This window comes from Dipodomys merriami, unplaced genomic scaffold (assembly GCF_024711535.1).
Source record: "Dipodomys merriami isolate MVZ:Mamm:240054 unplaced genomic scaffold, mDipMer1.0.p SCAF_198, whole genome shotgun sequence".
Lineage (NCBI taxonomy): Eukaryota > Metazoa > Chordata > Mammalia > Rodentia > Heteromyidae > Dipodomys > Dipodomys merriami.
The window spans coordinates 238703-259178 of NW_027203359.1; the positions used below are offsets into that span (position 1 = coordinate 238703).

The window sequence follows — 20476 nt, forward strand, 5'->3', positions numbered from 1 at the left end:
ACTTGGTTGAAAATTTCCTATTGCTGTGCTGGCCTCCTGTGTACAGCAGAGTCCTGTGCTGTATAAAGCTCTGTCTCAGGAAGCTCACACTCTTGGGCCTTGGTCCCTTCACTTCCACCACACATATTCTAAGTGTTCATCTGAGTGGATGAGAATAAAGCTGTCAAGATGGGAAATGAAGCAAAAGCTCAGTGCTCTCTCCATGTTCTGCTGCTCCCCCCACCCCATGCCCATTCTGCTGAATCCTAACCATGTCCTTGGTCATTCATGCACAGAGTAGCCTTGAGTCAAATAGGCAAAGAGGCCTGGGCTCAGTTTTTGGCTTGGTGCCTACTAGCTCTCTTGGCTCAGTTTTCCCATCTGTAAAGTGGGTTCACTAAAGTACAATGAGAATAAGCGTGAGCAGAAGCCACTAGTGAATGGAAGCTTTTAATGTTGTTTCCAAATGCACAATGGCCTGTTTGGTAGAGGAGAGGCTATAGAGGAGCAAACTCTGCAGTGAAGTAGAAGAACAGGAAGGTACTGGAGGGAAGGGGGGACAAGGAAGGGAAGGGGAGGCAGAGGGAGGGGGCAGGAGGGGAGGGGAAAGGAGAGAGGAGAGGAGAGGAGGCAACAAAGCAGAAAGGCCTTAGAGGTGGCCAGGCAGATCCTGATTGCTCCATGGAGCTTTCTGGAGTGCATCCATGCATGGACACTTAGCAAAATGTCTCCTCCTTTAGATCAAAGTGAGACTTCCATCAGGAGTTTCTTCCCAGGATCTGGGTTGCATTCCTCTCAAGCACGGCGAGGGGAGAAAGGGAGGAAGGACGTTTGGAGCACAGACAGTGCCTGCACCAGACACCCTGGAGACAGAGCTGTGGATGTGACTTCACCTCTGTCCCCTAAAGCTGTCCATTAAGGAGCAGGGATGAACCTGATGGGTGCGTGTTTTCACTCCAATCCTTCTGTTAGCCCAGAAGACCACAGGCTCCAGGAAGCCCAGGGAGCATTCATCCAAATGGTTTTCCCGGACAAATACAGTCAGGTTTCTGGTGGCAGGGAACATTTCCTTTTCTTCTGCTAGGTTCTCAGTGGTTAGCAGAGTCTTGTGCACACAGAACCCTCTTTAACGTGCAAACAAACACATCTAGTACGGAATGCCTTTCTAAATCAAGCCGTGGTTGTTGTCTAGGTGGCGTCCTTTCGGAGAGCAAGGGCATAGTACAGCAGAAGAGGGCCAAAAGCTATGTGTTCCAGTCTCAGCTGCTCCCCTTTATGGAAGCACACTAGTCCTGCTCCCCCCCTCAATTGGACACCAGTGTCTTCCTAACAGTGCCTATCAGGGGACGCCTGCGTCTCCTGGGTAGAAACATCCACCCACCACAGACAAGCGGCTGGCACCTGGTGGCTCCAGGGCCCTTAAGAAGATGCAAGTGACATTCTCTGGAATATTTGTGTGTTACAGATGTGGATGAGTGTGCAACGGACTCTCACCAGTGCAACCCCACCCAGATCTGCATCAACACGGAGGGCGGGTACACTTGCTCCTGCACCGATGGCTACTGGCTTTTGGAAGGCCAGTGCTTAGGTAAGAGCTCCTGGGGCTCACGGGGACTCTGGGAAGTGGGTGGTTGCCAAGGATACGGTGAGATGTGGGCATAGGTGGGTGGTGTGGAAGGCTATGAATGGGCTTACCTGTATCACCACCAGCTGCAGTCATTGGCCGCCAGCACTATTATATCATCATTATGGCATTTGAAGGCTTTTTTAGGGGCTCAAGTTTGAGTTTACCTAGTCCTTCTCCCTGTGCCTTTAGGAAGTGCATCACTAAGAAGGGATAGAAGTGAGGGATATTCTGTTCTACTTAGAAAGAAAACTAAGTCAAGGGAATACTTGTGATTAGTTACAGAGATAGTCCATGCCTCAAAAGACAATCGGTAGATTCCAATCAGACATCATCTCCTTCCAGAATCGTCCCTGATGCCCACCCCAGAGTCTGCCCCCCACAGTGCCCACCCCATTAGCTATAATCTTTCTTTCCATCCCAAAGGAGTCAGCTGTCACCAATTGAGAATTTCGCCTCTTGCAGTTGCCACCTGCCACGCGATCTTTCTGTTTATTTTTACTGGAGGGCTTTTCTCCTCTCCTCCCATCTAGACTTGGTTTAGCCAAGTGAATGAATCCATGGCAATCTCTAGCTGTCACTTCAATTTCTACTTCTAGGGTGTGATTTTGAGGTGGTATTTTCTTGGAAAAGTCCTTCGAGTTTAAATGGCCCAAGACATTATTCTATTGCCTGAAAGTCAATCCTGGAGGGAGGCAGGGAGGGAGGGAGAAAGGAGGGCAGAGGGAAGGGAAATGGGGAAGGGAACATGGGGAGGGGGAAAGAGGGAGAGAAAGAGAAAGAGGGAAAGGGAGCTGACAAGAGAGGGAAACCTGGTTCGTGGCTGCAATGCTAGTTACTTGGGAGGCTAAGGTCTGAGGGTTGCAGTTTGAAACCAGTCCAGACAGAAAGTCTGTGAAACTATGACCTACAGTTGACCACCCCAAATCTGGAAATGGAGCTATGGATCAAATGGTAGAATGTTAGCCTTGATCGCAAAAGCTAAGGGACAGTGCCAAGGCTCTGAGTTCAAGCCCCACAACTGGTACCAAAAAGAAAAGAAAAGAAGAAAAGGAAAGGAAAAAAAGGGGGAAAAATTACAAAGGAGACTCGTTCCAAGTCTGTCTTGGTTGAGACTACATTTGGGTCTGTTCCCTTGACCTGCCCAACATGTTCTGATAAGCCGCCTAGACTTGGCCTGCTTCTCCTTTCCCGACATGCACAGAAGAGCTCGTGCACACGGGCATTCATGAATATGACAGCCCCTGTGCATTAGAACCTCTGCTCTTAACGGAAAATCTGATGCTGCTGATCTGAACATAAGCAGATCCATGAGAGACAGTTGTTTGCACAGGAACTTCACATGTAGGATTTCAGAGCTGGAAAGAGAGATTAGATATTATGTCATCTGACTATAATAGGGGCAGAGATAAGCTCAAAGAAGAGGAAAATTTGGGACAAAGAGTTAGTTGGGTTTAGCATGAGGTCTTGCTGCACACATGTTTTTTTCCCACCAGCAAGGGGTGCTAGAGAGGTAGAGGAAACCAGGGTACAGTGGCCCATTATAGAAACCTTAGGACTAAGAAACCCTTCCATCTGAGGGGTGCCAACGACAGAGACCTTCCTCTACCTGGGAGGGCTTGTTCTCTTCCCCAGAGTGGAAAATCTGGGGAGGGATGATCACGGGGGCCTAATGCAGAGCTATGTGTGGCACAACCCACTCATGCTCACATGTAAGTTGAAGACCATTCCTGACTGTGGCGGAATTCATGTCTGGGCCAAACTTTTCTTTCTCTTTCCAAATGCAAATTCCATGGCTGGCTACCTGTCAACCCTTCTGTGCACCTTTGGAGGCATTAGTTTCATAGGACAAGGAGAGACAGGGGCTGCCTTCCTTCCCAGGCACTCCCAGAAGAAAGGTCTCCTCGTTGACCCCTGCTGCTTCCCAGGTGTGGATGGCCTGCCCACCTGCACCATGGGAAGAACTTGTACAAGTGAATGGGCTTTCCAAGCAGGAGCTGCTCAGCCTTCAGAGGGCAGTGGGCTGGGCCAGGTTAGACATAGCTGGTGTCAGAGAAAATATAGTCACAAGACAGGGCCTAGAATCTGATGAGGATTGAATAAGAAGCAAAAGCTTGAGATGGGGTCAGGAAAGGAGAATGCTTTTGGACAACAGGTAGAAGAAGCTGACAACAGAGGCTGAGGTGCGGAGCTTAATCCAGAGGCTTCCAAGGATATGGTGGGAATGTGGGTATTTCATGGGAGAAGAAGGAATGAGAATCGGACTTGTTCTAGCTTCAATTGGACGCACTGGTCCCAGCAGGACTCTGTACAGTGGGGCCCCCATCACCTCCCAGAGGCTGATGGTTCCTTCAAGACACCTTGCCTTACAGGAATGAATTGTCTAGCCTAGCATCCCCTTAACCAGGGATTCTAAGAAGTGCTCTCCTGCTGACATCAAGCTCCCTGTGGGTTGGCATATGTGACAGAGAGGGAGGTCAGATTACCCAGCTCTGCTGAACAGCTCCATTCACCACTGCACTGCTGCCTCCCCTAGGAAGTCCAGCTATGGCTCAGAAGAAGTGGGTTTATCCAGAGTTTTATGTCCGCTCCGGTGCAAGAACAAGAGCCAATGGGAATGTGAACATCCTTGGGTTAGTGGATTCCTAAGGCTCCCTGGAGCCCTGCAGAGCTCATCCTGGCCCACAGCAGCTCTTGTTCCTGACAGCTGCACATATTAATTGTTCATGGGCCTGGGCAGGGAGCACACTGGAGCACTGCTGTGAATTCTTCAGACATGTTAAACTAACATGTCCTTTCCCAGGGCAGTGAGAGGTTCAGATGGAATCAGAGCCAAACCTTCATGTTGCAGAAATCTTTGTTACATTTTAGACTTTCATAAACTTGGGGATGCCATCTTGCCTACTCAAAGAAGACATTTCTTGCAGTAACTTTCAGAAGAGGTTCAGGTATTCATGAAACCAAGAGGGTTCCGTGAGGTCAATGGTTTGTACAGTGGTGGACTCTTATAACCCAGAGGGCAGCCCTATTCTTGGCACTTCTTTCCTGACACATCACCCTGGAGATGGTGTCCGGGAGAGCTGTCTTACCTGCTTGTATTTCTGTTTCCAGACATTGATGAATGTCGCTATGGTTACTGCCAGCAGCTCTGTGCAAATGTTCCTGGATCGTATTCCTGCACATGCAACCCTGGTTTCACCCTCAATGAGGATGGAAGGTCTTGCCAAGGTATGGACGTGGTATGAAATAAGAGATGCAGTCTCTTTCAGAGCATGACTATTCCTGTCTGTGAAACACGGTCATTAAAGTGGATTCCTAATCCTTGTCACGTCTCCCCCATCCCCGTGGCTTACAGAAACCTGAGACCTGAACTGGAGTAACGTGAAACAGCTCAGAAGGTGCTCTGAGTATTGTAGAGTCCAGAATTACAGTCGTCCGGGTTTGTGGAGCTGCCTCTCTTTCTGTGTTTGCTAGCCAGTAGCTTTCTAACTTATCAGACAATTTCTCACATGTCCTGTATCCCTAAGTTCAGTTCCTGAGGACCAGTGAGGGATCTGAGGGTCCTCTGTCTCCTGATGAATTACAAAATGAATGTATACGCATGTTGCAAGGGTTTGTGAATAATTTCAAAGTCACTCACTTGAGGTTTTCCCCTCTGACCTATGCCAGGAGGGGGTCTGTTGCTTAGGAAAGAGTTGGAGGGGGCCAGGGGGAAGATGCTTTTCTCAGCATGGCCCGAGAAGTTGGAATGAGAGAAAGACACTTGCTGGTTTCACATGCTCACTTTGAATGTTGATCAGTAAGAAAAGCAAGCTGCGTGTCTATCTCTGTTTCCATCAGAAGATTTCTTCTCAGGAAGTGAACGAGAGACTAAAGACTCAGGGAATTAACACCGGACAAGTTCTGGCCCCCAGGCTCCCCACCCTAGCCTCAGCCAGGCCCCCCGGTCCCTGGCAGCATCAGAGACCAGAATGAGGTCTTTGTTGGAGCCGGCCACCAGGTTCCACTGGGCCCATTTACTTGTCACACTATTTGAGTGAGTTCTGGCTCTCAGGCTCCTGGCCAGCCAGTCAGAGGATATTATGTCTCCATTAGTTTAATCATATCTAAATCACTGGGTAAACAGGAAGGCATCAGCGTTCAAGGGTTTGAATCTGGATTCGTTGTGAGGCTTGCCTCCAAAGCTGGTTCGGCTAATTGTTCCAAAAAGTCTCTGCCGGGCTCCTCTTGCCAGGAGAAGTGGTTTTCTTGTGAGAACAGAGCCCGGCCTGGAGGTTGAGGAAGTTGAGAGCAGGGCCCTTCCTTCCCATTGGAGCAGGGAGCGGGTGCCTGGCTCCTTTGCTGTTGCGATAAGCTGCTTAGGGCAGATGCCGACTTCTTGGTGCCAAGGCTGGGCCCTGGAGGTGCCAGCCCAGATTTTTCCCTCAGAGGTTGGCACGGTGCAACCCAGCCAGTACCTCCAGAGGGGCAGCCATGCATAGCAAAGCCAAAAGCCACATGTGTCCTAAGGCCTCTCAGAGACGGATGTGTGACAAAGAGCAGTTAATACATTTGGCAGTGCCAACCCCAGCAGTGTGATAAAACAGCAGGCACTTGGGTCTGGGCATGAAGCCACCGGGATGTTGTGTCAGCAGTAGTAGGCAATACAGATTATGATGGACCGTGGAGCTTTTTTTTGTTGGTTGGTCATGCACTGTCCCCCAGCTCTTCAGCTCAAGGCCAGCACTCTTCCACGTGAGCCACAGAGCCACTTCCAGTTTTCTGGTGGCTTATTAGAGATAAGAGTTTCACGGACTTTCTTGCCCGGGCTGGCTTTGAACCGCAATCCTCAGATCTCAGCCTCCTGAGTAGCTAGGATTACAGGCGTGAGCCACCAGCACCTGGCCGCCATGGAGCTTTTGCCATCTCAGCCCCTCACCCATGTGAAAGAGTGCTTATCCTCCTCAAAGCATGGTATGGCTGTTATCCTCACCGAATCCTAACAATAGGCAGCAGGTGTTTGTGGTCCTGCTCATTGATAAGGAAGTCCAGGCTCAAATAGGATAAGACAATTGACAAAAGTCAGGCATTCAGGTGATGATGAAGTTGAGAGAGAAAGCAAGGGTGAGCTTCCCAACCTTGCACATCAGGCGTTACCCTCTCAGGATGTAGAGGGGCACTTTGGCGAGGGCTAGCAGGGAAGGGCAGTTAGGCCCAGAGGCTGGGATCTTTTCAGTTCTGTTCTCAGAAGCCGCTGTGAGCTTTGGGAGGATACGGCTGCGCTCATTTATTTCTATGTGACCCGTGTGGAGCCAGAAGCTGGGGAATTCCATCCTGATCTATTCTAGCACTGGCCCATGTGACCTCAACACTCAGTTTAAGCAATGGGATTTCTGCTGAGCCCAGGTGGAGAAAATTCAACTTCACATGGTCACCAGAGAAGACTGGAATCTCAGTGGGCCTGTGCTACAGGGAATTCATGTATTTCTTTCCTTTGAGAGCTCCAAAGACAGCAGAATTCAGGAGCTTTGTGAGCATGAGATTAATCCTTTGTTTTGTGTAGAACTCCTCAAACTCACACCATGAAGATCTTAGCTTCTGAGAACACACTATTCAGAACCTTAAGAAGTTGAGCTGGGCAGAAGACCCCCCAGTGGGCATCTCAGTCATTTGGCATGTGGAGTATATGACGCTAATAGAGGGCCGATCAATGCCTACATCAGAAAGGCTCCCCTTGTCTCTGTCATCCCAAGACGCCATGAGATATGAATCTTGTGAATTGTGGAAAGCCCCTTGACTCACGTTCTACTTCCAACCAAGATCTTGTTAGCATGTGGACTGGGGCTTGGCTCAATCTACAACAGCATTTACATTGCTTTGTTGATGTAGAATTGATGTACAATAAAGTTCACTATTGCAGAAACATAATTTCATTAGTTTTGATAGGAAACTATCGCCATGCTCAAGCTGATAAATGCCCCATTTATGGTCATCTTAGCCTACTGAACCTATAGAATGGTCCCAAAGCAGAGTTGTTTTTTTTTTTTTATAAGGATTCAGGTAGTTGGGGCTACTTCTACATAATAAATATATTATTAGATTAGTCACAAATAGTAAGGATGAGTGGAAGGCTCATTAGTGATCAAAGGTAGGGAAAGAATAAGTACTATCTGGAAACTGTGGGTGACCTTTATTTATTTTTTTTTTTTGGGTCCAGTTGTGGGGCCTGAACTCTGGGCCTGGGCGCTGTCCCTCAGCTCTTCAGCTCAAGGCTAGTGCTCTACCTCTTGAGCTACAGCGCCACTTCCGGCTTTTTTCTTATGTGGTGCTGAGGAATCGAACCCAGGGCCTCAGGCATGCAAGGCAAGCGCTCTACCACTGAGCCAACCTCCCAGCCCTGTGGGTGACCTTTAGATAGCAGATTTGTTAGCAAGAATATGTACAAATGATATACATATATTCACCTTTGTTGTGTATATATGCTGTTTCTCTCCCTTCCTGATTGGCTATCCCAGAAGGACCTGCACATAAAGGCCCTAGTCCTCCAGTGGACAATAGTCTGACATTGTAATTTGATAGGTCCTAGATGGAGATCCTTGGTACCTATAAGTCTGTGCTTCTAGCCATAATAGATTTTTGTTGCTGGTGTGGGTTTTCTTCTTTGCGAGTGTGGCTATTCTGTTGTATGAAGTCAGTGATGTATTTTGGCTTTCTGCAGATGTGAACGAGTGTGCAACTGAGAACCCTTGCGTGCAAACTTGTGTCAACACCTATGGCTCTTTCATCTGCCGCTGTGACCCAGGATATGAACTGGAGGATGATGGCGTCAATTGCAGTGGTAATGGGCCTGGCATTGGAGATTTCCATCTGTATATAGGGTATAGGGATGTGGGGCAAGGATTTCCTTCACAGATGTTTCCTCTCATTTCCTGGACACAAGTCCAGGAATGTTAGAGATGATTCCCAGTGTCATAGGATTACAAGCACACCAGAAAAGAGATGCACCTGTGAGGTGGGTGGGTGTAGTCTAACTTTCCTGGTCATCTGACCCTTAGTGCAAAAGTCAATGGAGGAACTGTGCAGGTCTGAGATGAGGTTAATGAGGAAGGGAGTCACCCAACTTTGCTTGTTAGTATGTGAGCTCTGTTCTCACCCAGCACTGCTCCAAGTCCTGGGGTAGCACAGGTTGTATTTATAGAAAGCAGTGCCTCAGGGATAATTGGATAGCTCATTTAGGTAGGAGGGATTGAATAAATAAATCCTGTACATAAGTGCATATATTTTGTGAGCTTTTTCAATCTACCAATAAGCAATACCCAATTCTGGGCCTGGCACTTAAGTGGGCATGTAATCAATAGTTCTTGGACTGGTGAATGAAAGCTCGAATGTTGAATGAATGAGATTTTTTTTCTCTCTGTTTTTATATTAGCATACGCTAATTGCACAGAGTGGTTTCATCATGATATCTCCATACATGCATATAATGTACTATCTAATCAAATCTACCCTCTCTATTACTCTTTCTTATCCTCCCCTCCAAACAATTTCTAGCCAGTTTCATTGGTCTACTTTCATACATGTATATGAAATACTTCTCAGATTTACTCCCTACCCTGCCCTTTCTCTCTCCCTCCTCCCTTGGGTCCCCCCTTCCGTACACATATTTCAAACAGTTCCACGTTCCTGTCATCCATTCCATTTTCAGATCTTGATTTCACATAGGAGAGAGAGGGCATGAAACATTTATCTTCCTCAATCTAGATTATTTGATTCATCATAGATGCTGCCCCTGAGCATATTTACTCAAGTCTGGTACTCTACCACTTGAGCTATAACTCCATTTCTGATTTTTTGCTGGTTAATTGAAGATGAGTCTCTCAGACTTTGGTGCCTGAGCTGACTTTGAACAGTAATCCTCAAATCTCAGCCCCCTGAGTTGCTAGGATTACAGGCATGAGCCACCAATGCCAAGCCTGTTGACTTTTCAAGCATGAGTTGTCAGTCTCTACCCATGTTAGTTTGTTGACTCTATTTTAATGCTCCTATTAACCTCCTCCTTTCCCCAGAAAGTTAAGCGTTAATTTCCTCAGTTGTTACAAAACTATTGATAAACTATTAACTCTTTTGAGAATAGGGCCACTTTTGGCCTGTGTTTACTCTGTAACATCTCACACAGAGCCTGGAACAACTTTCCCTCCCCTCTTCCTGTCTCTTTTGTAAGTGTTACATAAAAGTAAAATCCATTCCATCTACTTTTCAATATCAAGAGTTATCATTAGTGAAGTCTGAATTAATAATGCTTCCCTGTACTTTCCAAGATAAGTGGGCTGTGCTTAAGGGTGTGAAAATCCTTTTGTTCTACACAATGGAAATTGTGACAGGAATTGACCTGGGCTATGAATGAAATTTGTTTATTAGCTTCAGGGGAAGCTAAAGTGTTCTAGAGATCGAATTCTCAGAAACAAATGAGAGCCTCTTGCTAGCCAGGGCCAGGCCCTGCCTGTCAGAGCCCCAAGCAGACAGTTACAGAGAACCTTGGCCTGATTAAAGTCCTAGACGCAGTAAAAAAAAAATACTCAGCAGCATGAAAGGCCACTTTCTTCTTAGATTTCCGTTCCCCACTGTGGTACTCCTTGGGGAATCTGGGCCATGAAACCAAGAGGTATGGGACGTTCAGCTTACAAGATGGGGTTGTTCTTTCTCCAAAATTGCTTGCAGATCCACAGGCATTTATTTACTGGCCACCTGTGGAGCCAGTATGAGAGATTCCCGAGCCAAATGGAGCTAAGTTCAAGTTCTGCTTCTATTGTTTGCTCCTTTCTTTAGCCAAGGAATTTTCTGAGCCTGTTTACTCCTAGTTCAACAACCATCCAGTTAACTAACCACCTTCATTCAGTGGCCATAAGAGCACATCTCATAAAAACAGTAGTTGACCTTTACTCCCCTAAGGAAATCTTCAGAACTTTTGGATTGTCTTCTTTCTCTTATTTTTAATTAATTAATTTATTGCTTATTTTTGGGGGGGGGTTCAGTCACGGGGCTTGAACTCTGGGCCTGGACACTGTCCCTCAACTCTTCAGCTCAAGGTATGCACTCTACCACTTGAGCCACAGTGCCACTTCCTGTTTTCTGGTGGTTATTGGAGATAATAGTCTCACAGACTTTCCTGCCAGGGCTGGCTTTGAACCGCAATCCTCAGCTCCTGAGTAGCTAGGATTATAGGCATGAGCCACCGGCACCTGGCTCTTATTATTATTTTTTTAATAAATTAACATGTATTAATTGTACAAGGACTTTGGTTGTGATATTTCCATCCATGCAGACTTTGATAACTTCTTGAAGAACTCAAATCCTTGCTGGCTTGGCAAGGATTTTCATTTGACTCACTTTTCCTAAAATGGCCAACTCCTCCTTGGTGATATGACCCTCTGTCTACCACAGACTTTATGAACAGACTAACAATGGCTCTGAATAAAAGTGTGGAACAGGAGTTTCTTTCTGCACCTTCCTACTTATCTATGCTCCTCCATCTCCCCAGGGAACGTTGTCCTCACTGTGCGGTCACAATGTGCCCCTTTGGGTAACACCAGACCCTTGCCGGCCTTGTCTCCTGGTCCCTTAGGGCTTCACTAGGCAGATCTGATCCTGGAAACCATAGTAGGGTTTTCATGGGGAGGAATGAAAATGGTCTAATGTGTGCTCCCTGCCAGAAACCAGTCTTGGATTTCAGCTTTTTAGTGGAGGGTGGAGCATAGCCCTTTGTGAGTGATGTCTGGGAATTGTGGACCCAAAGATAAAGCTAGAGCCGAGGTCAGTTACTTCCCCTTCCTCCTCAATGCAGGGCAGGGGTGGGTGTCACTGCACACCCCCCATCTGCACTGGAGCTAACCTTGTTGGGGGGATCCCCCTCCCCACTGCAGGACCCTCCCAAATCCATTGGTTGGAAGTCTTGCACATCATTACTCAGGGGGATATTACAGCATCGTGTTTACTAGCATCAAATCTAGATGTTGGCTGCATTCAAGTCCCAGCTTTTCTATTTACTTGTTCATTATCTGTGAACTCGGTCAAATTGCCTAACCTCTGCAAGCCTCAATTTTTCTTCTGGAAAATACAGACAGTGACAGCGCTTCCCTGGCAGGCTTGAGGTAGGATTAAATAATTGAGACATGTCAGCTCCTTTCACACACACCCCTTCCCGCCCTGTGCGCCACCCCCACCCCCACCCCATGCTGGGCAAGCCTCAAGAACTGGCAGTGTCACTACTAAGTCTCCTAAAAGAAGACAGGGCACTTGAAAACTTCACAGAAATAAATAAGGACCTCTTTGTGACATGGTGGACTGGGGTCAGGGATCCATCTCTCTCTCTCTCTCTCTCTCTCTCTCTCTCTCTCTCTCTCTCTCTCTCTCTGGGGGGACCCAGCAGAAACAGATGTTACTGCAGAGAATCAGCCTAGTTTTCCCTGTCAGATGCAGGTGTGTCACACCTGGCATTCTCCCACCGTGGGGGAAAGACCTGCTTCCTGCTGACAGCCTCTCTGGGTGATCTGAGCCACCAGTGGCCTGTGAGTTACAGAGTAATCCAAGGACATGTCACATGGGGAAACTAGTGAAAGCAAGTTTTCGGGAAACAACAAATTCAAGAAAAACATGTTTTCTTTGGCGTGTTTGTTGAATGAGGCACAAATGGGGACTCTGTTGCCAAACTCTGTATGTGACTGAAGGGCTGGCTTTTCTGGACCTCCTGCTTCTGCTGCTGAGATTCCCCTACTTTCATGGGGACAGCCAGAGGGAGGCCCTGGCCTGGCTAGTTTCAGGCTGGCTAGCGGCCAATGTGTCCCTTGTCCCAGGAGCAAACAAGGCAGGCAGAATATAGGAGACTGGGGGCTTACCTACCCCAGGACACCCTGCACTTTTCTCTTATAAGAAGATTTTTTACATTTCTTTTTGGTCCAATGATGTTTGAATGTAATGGGTTCCACCCCCTTCTGGGCAATGGGAACAATATTGTTCCTCCCTTGTGGACCCTGTTAAGGTTGTCCAGTGAAAAACCTGACCCAGGGAATGGTTTGGGGCCTTGGGGAAGAGGTCTGCACCCATAACCCAAGTGCATAAGCAAATCCAGGTCCCCTGGGCAGGTGAGAGGAGGAGGGGCGCTCCAACAGTGCAAGTACATTGTCAGTAACGAGTCAATGATGCGGTTGAGCCATAGGCGAGGATGTGGGAAGCTTGCTGGAGGAATTTTCTAACCATTAGAGCTGTCCAAGTCTCAGCGGGCCCCACTGGGTGATGAGCTTCCTGTGGTCAGAAGTGTTCAAGACGTGAGTTGGTATCTTTGTGGCAGTAAAGTCCTTGTATCTATTAGGAGAATGCATGAGTTAGAGTGGAGGACTACTCAGGCCCCATCTCCAGATATTCTGTGATACTAACATGGCAAATGTAACCTGTCTCTCCTCTTACCACCCTACCCCCAACCCCTAGACATGGATGAGTGCAGCTTCTCCGAATTCCTTTGCCAGCATGAGTGTGTGAACCAGCCTGGCACATACTTCTGTTCCTGCCCACCAGGCTACATCTTGCTGGATGACAATCGAAGCTGCCAGGGTAAGATTATCCAAAGGGCCAGAGCTGGCTCAAGTGGTTATCTGCAGACAGGGCTGAGGAGTCCTGTGTAGCTTCCGGGAAGTGGCATATGAGTGGGTGCTGGTGGCTCCTAGAGTAGCAGCCCTGGACAAGATATCCGAGCTAATGCCTTCCTCTGTGACATGGGCCACCCACAGTAACAAAATGTGGAGCGGTAGATAGCACTTCTTGGGGGCTGGTTCTTGCCTGACCAGGTGGATCTTCTGCAGCCTCTCTGAGCATTGCTCCAGACTCAACCACAACTTGTGATCAGGCCCTACTTGGAGACCAGAGCTTGGGTTTCTTACCAGGCCTTGTGGGGCCTTACTCAGCTTGCCTTTGTTGGCTTCCTAGCAGCTGAATGCTAACAAGATTTTGTGCACATGAGAAACCTAGCAAGGTTCCGCGGAGGGTCCAGATCCTGGGCTGAGAAAGGGCTTGATGATGACTGTCCAGATTGACAGCCCCACACTCTCCCTGCTTGGGTCTATACAGAAGTAGCTGCTCCGTGATCAGTCTCCTGAAAGCTGCCTTATCCCAAATATTGAGCAAGCATTCTCTGTGGTCCTGTTTGGGCAAAAAGAATATCATGTGAACTACAAGTGGGAGTCATCGATATAATCTTATATTTTTCAAGCGGCCAAATTAAAAAGCAATAAAAATGACACAGGAGAAATTACTTTAAATCCTGTAGTTTACTTCGCATAGCCAATCCAAAATCTGATCATTTTGGCATATATTCAACATAAAAATGACGAATGAGATACTGAATATATAGCTATATGTACTAATTCATAGAGATCTGCTGGATTTCTTATAACATATCTCAATTTATAGTACCAACATTTCTATGGCCTAATGAGAGCAACACGGGGCCAATGGCTGCCATATTGAGTAGTGTAACTCAGTAAGGCCAGGTGGCTTGCGCCTCCTGACTCCACTCACAAGGTCCGGAACCGACACTTTTTTTTTCTATCTACCCCACATTTCAGACATCAATGAGTGTGAGCACCGAAACCATACCTGCACCCCGCTACAGACTTGCTACAATTTACAAGGGGGGTTCAAATGCATCGACCCCATCCGCTGTGAGGAACCTTACCTGCTGATTGGTGATAAGTAAGTCATCACTCACCCTTAGGTAGGTGAGGACCTGGTTCAGGAGGCTGACCACGTCTTGTAAAGGAGAATGCACCAGCCAAGAATTTAGGAGACCTGACTATGCACTGTGTGTGTGTGTGTAGGTGTGTGTGTGTGTGCACAGAATATGTGTGTCTGTGCACACAAACTCTCTTCTCTGCCACTCTCCCTACTCACACCTAAGCTGCATGATGGTTTTCTAGGAAGCTAACCAAATAGAAAGTCAGGATTCATGAAATTCCTTTTCCCTTTCATGTCTTTCGGCTCTGGGCATCTCAGGTAAAACACACAGAGCCTTCCTTACCTGAGAATGAGTGCACATTCAAGATGTAGTAGGCCTGTGTTAGGACCCATACGCCTGCTTTTCAGACAAGCTCCTAGGGGGGGAAAGCTTTTGATCTCCTGGGACTGTTCTGTGAGTGGCGAGTTGCTGAAGATTTCTCTAGAGAATTCTCAATACTTGAGGATATTTAGTTTGCTCTAATCAGGTTTCTGACTTCATCATGGCCAAAGCCTCACAAAATCACCAGAGGATATATACTAGCACAGAGAAGAGAAAATAAAGAGAAGACATCTTCAATAAGGCAAATGTGCTAGGACATTGTTTCCTGAGCTTAGCATCCTACAAGTTCCTTTTCCTTCTCTTTTAGCCCCTTTTGTACCATATCAGTTCCATCTCAGACTACACTTAACACACACACACACACACACACACACACACACACACACACACACACACACACACACACACACACACACACACACACACACACACACACACACACACACACACACACACACACACACACACACACACACACACACACACACACACACACACACACCTCCTCTCTCCAGTCAGCCACACAGTTACCACCTCTAAGTAACTCCAAGTCTTCAGTAGAGAGCCTGGGATACATCAGTCCCTCCCCTCGCCCCCCACCTTCTGGACTGAGGCACTTATAAGAGGCCGGAATCATGGCTTTTAGTATGGTTCCTATTTTGATCAAAATAGGCAAAAAGACAACAAATCCAGGACAGGTTGATCCTTCAGAACCATCTTCACTTGTTAAGAATTGTGCTTCCAAGCAACCCTTTAGAACAAGACTCTTGGACTTCTGGTTCAAGGGCTCTTTGTAGCAGAGCACAGAGCTCCAGGCTGTTCTCGCCAGCTTCTGTGCCTGGTTCTTCCTGGGTTTGTCTGTGACTGGGAACTGATCCTGTTCAACTGGCAGCTCTGCGCTGGTGTTACCAGCCAAGTCTCATCCCTGGCACTGAAAATACTTGGTTCTTCTCTCCTTTGATTCTTGCCCACTAACTCAGGTGTCCTGGGCTCCCGCCAGTCAGAACAGGATTTGCTCTCACCGGCACCCTTGCCCCATGTGCCCAGCTTCCCTGCCTTTGCACACACACTTCCTGCCAGATGGAAGGCATTCCTTCTGTCTCAGTGGACTCACTCCATCTTTCAAATCTCTGCTCAAATGCCCTCTCTCTCAGCTATTCGTGATCTTCTTCATCTGGGAGCCAGTGATCCCTCCTCCAAATTTCTTTTAGGAAGTACTTATTTTAAAACATTGTGTGACACATGATGTTTTATGTGGATGTCTTGGCACCAGAGATATTTTGACTTGGCTATTTGGATGCAGCCTTAAAAGAAACGATACTTGGCTAATTCTTTGTATGTCTTTCTCATTTGTTAACTCTTAGTGGAGCACCTGCTCTTTGCAAGGTACTGTGGGCTTTGCCCTTGTGGAGCTCAGTGAAGTGGAAGAATGGGACATTGAGCAAACTGGTGCATAAATGAATTCACAGTCATAGACTGGGACAGGTTCTCAACAGAAAGCAGGGAAGTTTACAAGGAAAAGGAAGAGGAGGCTAGACTTGTTCTAGACTTAGGAGTCTAAAGGCCCCACTGAGGAAATGACCTTAGGGCTAAGCTGGAGAGGTGAGTTGATGTTAACTAAACTGAGAGGGGAAGAACAGAGGGAGCAGTTGAAAGCCAAGAGTAACTTTGATGAGCTGGAAAGAAGTTGAGTTACTGTAGTCTGAGAGTATAGGTAGTGAGAAATAGCAAGAGAAGTTGACAGAGGCCAGATCCTGTAGGGTCTTGGAAGCTAAAATGGGTGTTTAATGCTCACTCAAGTTGCAGCAGCTAACTGCAGAGTCTCACACAAGGAAAAGAGCTAGTCTGATTTATGTGTGACAAGGGGTACTCTGTCCTGTTAGGAGGCTACACAGGGGCCAAGGTGAGAGGTGATGGAGGCTTGGATGGCCAGGACAGTGGCGATGGTGACAAGGAGATAGATTTGGAACCTATTTTAACAGTAGAACCAGTAGGTTTTGTGGCTAGATTGGGAGTGGAGAGAGAGTGCTATAAAACCAGCAATATTAACCTGCCGTGTTGGACACAGAGGCACAGGTCCAGAGCTGAACTCATTCTTTATGAATTGCACTTCTTACAAGGATTCTCAATAATGAGGAGTGGGGGGGAGGGGGGAGGGAGGGGGGAGAGTAAGGGAGGGGCCAGGGATAAATTGGGGTGGCATTAAATGTCAATGATTTTATATGAGGACATGCTGTGGTTAGTGTTTCAAATTAGCTACTTTATATGATAGATAATTTATGTTTCTAATTTGTTCCTCTCAGTAGAAAGTAAGCTATTTGAAGTCACAGTCTTGGTTATTAAATTTCCAAGTGTCTAATGTCATGTCTTGTGCACGGTAAGTTCTGAGCTTTTGTTTATCTAATGAAAAGATTCAATTATATTCTATACAGAATATAATATGGGCTAAGTACAATAGAGAGGGTAAGAAGATCCATGGGACTCATTGATGTAATGTAATTTTCACTTTTAAAATTGTCTTAATGAGCATCTTTGGGCTGGGAAGGGAAGGGACTACGTGTCCATCCGCACATTTTAACGATTGTAAAGCACATTCAAGGATGTGCCAGTGTTCTGAAAACCAGAGATGTAATTTGTATCCTCTAGTTGCCAGAATATCTGATGCTAGAAAAGGCTGTTTCTAGGAAGCAGAACTTATCTACAGGCTGGCGACTTTTGAGAACAGAGCCAGCTCTCCAGTTATAGCATTTGGTGATAGGAAAGGTGTAGCCTCATTGTTTTGAACAAGAGTTGAAACACAACCTGCACCAGGAGAGGATTTGCTGAGCTTTCTCACATGATTTTTCTCCCACCAGCCGCTGTATGTGCCCCGCTGAGAATACTGGCTGTAGAGACCAGCCCTTCACCATCTTGTTCCGGGACATGGATGTGGTGTCAGGACGCTCTGTTCCTGCTGACATCTTCCAGATGCAAGCCACAACCCGCTACCCTGGAGCCTACTATATTTTCCAGATCAAATCTGGGAATGAAGGTCGCGAATTCTATATGCGGGTAAGAGAGAGTGGTGAGCAGAGGCCACCATCTTTAATGATGAACGGTATTGTCATGGGAACAGGTAAGAGTGCATCTAGGAGGGTCAGGTGTGAAGAGAGAAAAGCTACGAGTCAGGAATGCCAGGTTCTGTTTCTGTCACTTCCTGTGTGGATTTTGGAAAGATGCTTTTCCTCCTTGAGCTCCAGCATCCTCACAACTGGAGTGAGAACTAAGGCCAGGAGGCACTTGTGGTCTTTTTGTTTTTCTTCTAAAAGAGTGCAGGAGACATTCCCTTCTCAATGTATTCATCCACTTATTTGACGAATATTTGTGCAGCACCTACTATGTACTTCCAGAAAGTCAGGATATAGTGGTGAAGAAAATACTCCCAAATACTTGCTTTTGTAGTTCTCACATCCAACAGATTGGAAAGATGTAGCTCATGTAAGTAGACTCTCAGCATTATCTGCATAGTAGCCAATATGACTTTCAAAATCGAATTAAATTTTAAAATCTAAATTAATCAAGGTTAAATAAAATGGCAGCTTTGGTTCTCCTATGGCACTAGCCACATTTCAAGTATTCTCTAGCACTTCTGACTACCATATTGGATAGCTCAGATACAGATATTCTTTTTTTTTTTTTTTTTTTTGTCGGTCATGGGGCTTGAACTCCAGGCCTGGGCGCTGTCCCTCAGCTCTTCAGCTCAAGGCGAGCGCTCTACCACTTGAGCTACAGCGCCACTTCCGGTTTTCTGGTGGTTTATTGGAGATAGGAGTCTCATGGTCTCTCCTGCCCGGGCTGGCTTTGAACCGCGATCCTCAGATCTCAGCCTCCTGAGTAGCTAGGATTACAGGCGTGAGCCACCAGCGCCCGGCTACAGATATTCTTATCATATAAAGTTTGATAGAGCTGCATTGACTTAACTGTACCAGTAGAAAGTCTTAAAGCACATATCATAAAAATATTTTCACTGTTTTTTTTTTACAAATTATGTAGATTTAATGCCATATTATTTATATTATTGAGATTTATCTCCTACATTCTTTGGAGGGATCAAGCCTCTTTAGAGACCCTGGCTTAGAGTGATATTACCTTTCAGCCTGAATTTGGACACCTGTCCAAAAAGCAGATTCCAGAGCTCCAGGGAACCTGTTTCAGAAGATGGTCAGAAAGGTCCAGTGAGGGCTGTAACAAGTCACCCCAATGGTGGTGACTTAAGACAACAGAAAGTTATTCTCTTGTAGTTTTATGAGTCAAATGTCTGAGATCAGCTTCCCTGCAATGAACTCAAGGTGTTGGCAGTGCTGAGCTCCCTTCAGATGCTCTAGAGGAAAGTCCATTTGTTGCTTACTGCAGCTGCTAGTGATGGCCTGACCCTGGCCATGCCCCCTTGTCTCCATCTCCCTGGCCACACTTTCCTCCTCTCCTGTACATACCACATCTCCCTCTGCCACCCTCTCAGAATGACACATGTGATCAGATTTAAGGCTAGTCCAGATCATCTGGGATAGATTCCCTGTGTGTTCAGATTCTTAATCACGTATATAAAACCTCTTTTCCTTATATAATAACCAGACTTGGGAGCTGGCTATGTCTGGGGCCATGATTCCGTCTATTCTGCCAGGATACTGCATTTCTAGCAGAAGATTCATGCGAACCACCAGGTATGGTAGGGAGGCAGGGGGACTGCCCTCAGGACAGTGACACAACAGCTCCATGTTAGAGCTCTGAGTCCCATTCCCAGCTCCTCACAGATTCTTTCAATCTGCAGAAACAGTGGAAAGAACTGATTAGAAAAGGTCCCAGGGAAGCTGGGTGCCAGTGGCTTACGCCTGTCATCCTAACTACTCAGGAGGCTGAGATCTGAGGATCACAGTTCAAAGCTAGCCCAGGCAGGAAAGTCCATGAGACTCTTATCTCCAATTAACCACCAGAAAACCGAAAATGGGGCTGTTGCTCAAGTGGTAGTGTGCTAGCCTTGAGCTGAGCAGGGACAGTGCCTAGGCCCAGAGTTCAAGCCCCACGACTGACAAAAAAAAAAAAAAAGAAAAGAAAAAGAAAAAAGAATGAAAGAAAAGAAAAGGTCTCAGGGCCTGGAGCATTCTCACTAGTATAGTTTTGGTAACCAGGTCTTCTTGGTTATATGATCCAAAGAGCTCCAGTAGACCTGGCTCAGTAGATCATGATAGCAGCGTTGAGGGCTTGGGATGAAGTGTGGGGGGGGGGGGCAGTATAGAAGAGTAGAAGAGTTTCTGTAGGATGAAAGAGGCAGAGCTGTATTCTTTTCTCTAAACATATAATTACCACAGCAGAACGCCCTTGCTTTGCCTCTGTGGGCTGGCTGTCCTTTGTCATCTGAAGGACAAAGTGTCACAGGACATATTCTGAATATCCATTGTCACTGATACCCCCTGCCTCTGGTCCCTGCTCCAACCCTGAGCAAATCAGGGGATTTGCAGGGCCTTTCATAGGCATGATGACACTCCACATGACACCATCCCCCAAGTAACCCTCTACCCAACAGCCCTTGTGGCTGTTGACTTGAGAGGCACTTGGGGATGGTGGGAAAGGTAACTGACCTTTCCTGAAATGGATAGGTGGGACATCCCCTTTCTGGGAACTTGTTTTGGGTCCAGACTGTCACACAGCAAGGGAGCCCTGGGAACTCAGAGATCAGAGCTGTACAGAGCTTATACCTCTCTGAAATGGCAAGATGGGCCCAATGCTTTAGCCTTTATTCAGAAGACAGATGT

At 46.9% G+C, this 20476-nt stretch overlaps 1 protein-coding gene across 1 annotated transcript in view; it reads left to right on the forward strand.

Moving 5' to 3' along the window:
- The window catches only part of LOC138831483 (fibulin-5), a 69961-nt gene that overhangs the window by 43748 nt on the left and 5737 nt on the right, over positions 1-20476 (forward strand). The window contains exons 5-10 of the mRNA XM_070028544.1: positions 1445-1567; positions 4715-4831; positions 8301-8420; positions 13064-13186; positions 14197-14323; positions 17543-17738. Of these exons, the coding sequence (XP_069884645.1) occupies positions 1445-1567; positions 4715-4831; positions 8301-8420; positions 13064-13186; positions 14197-14323; positions 17543-17738 (806 nt within the window). The remainder of the gene's footprint in view (positions 1-1444; positions 1568-4714; positions 4832-8300; positions 8421-13063; positions 13187-14196; positions 14324-17542; positions 17739-20476) is intronic.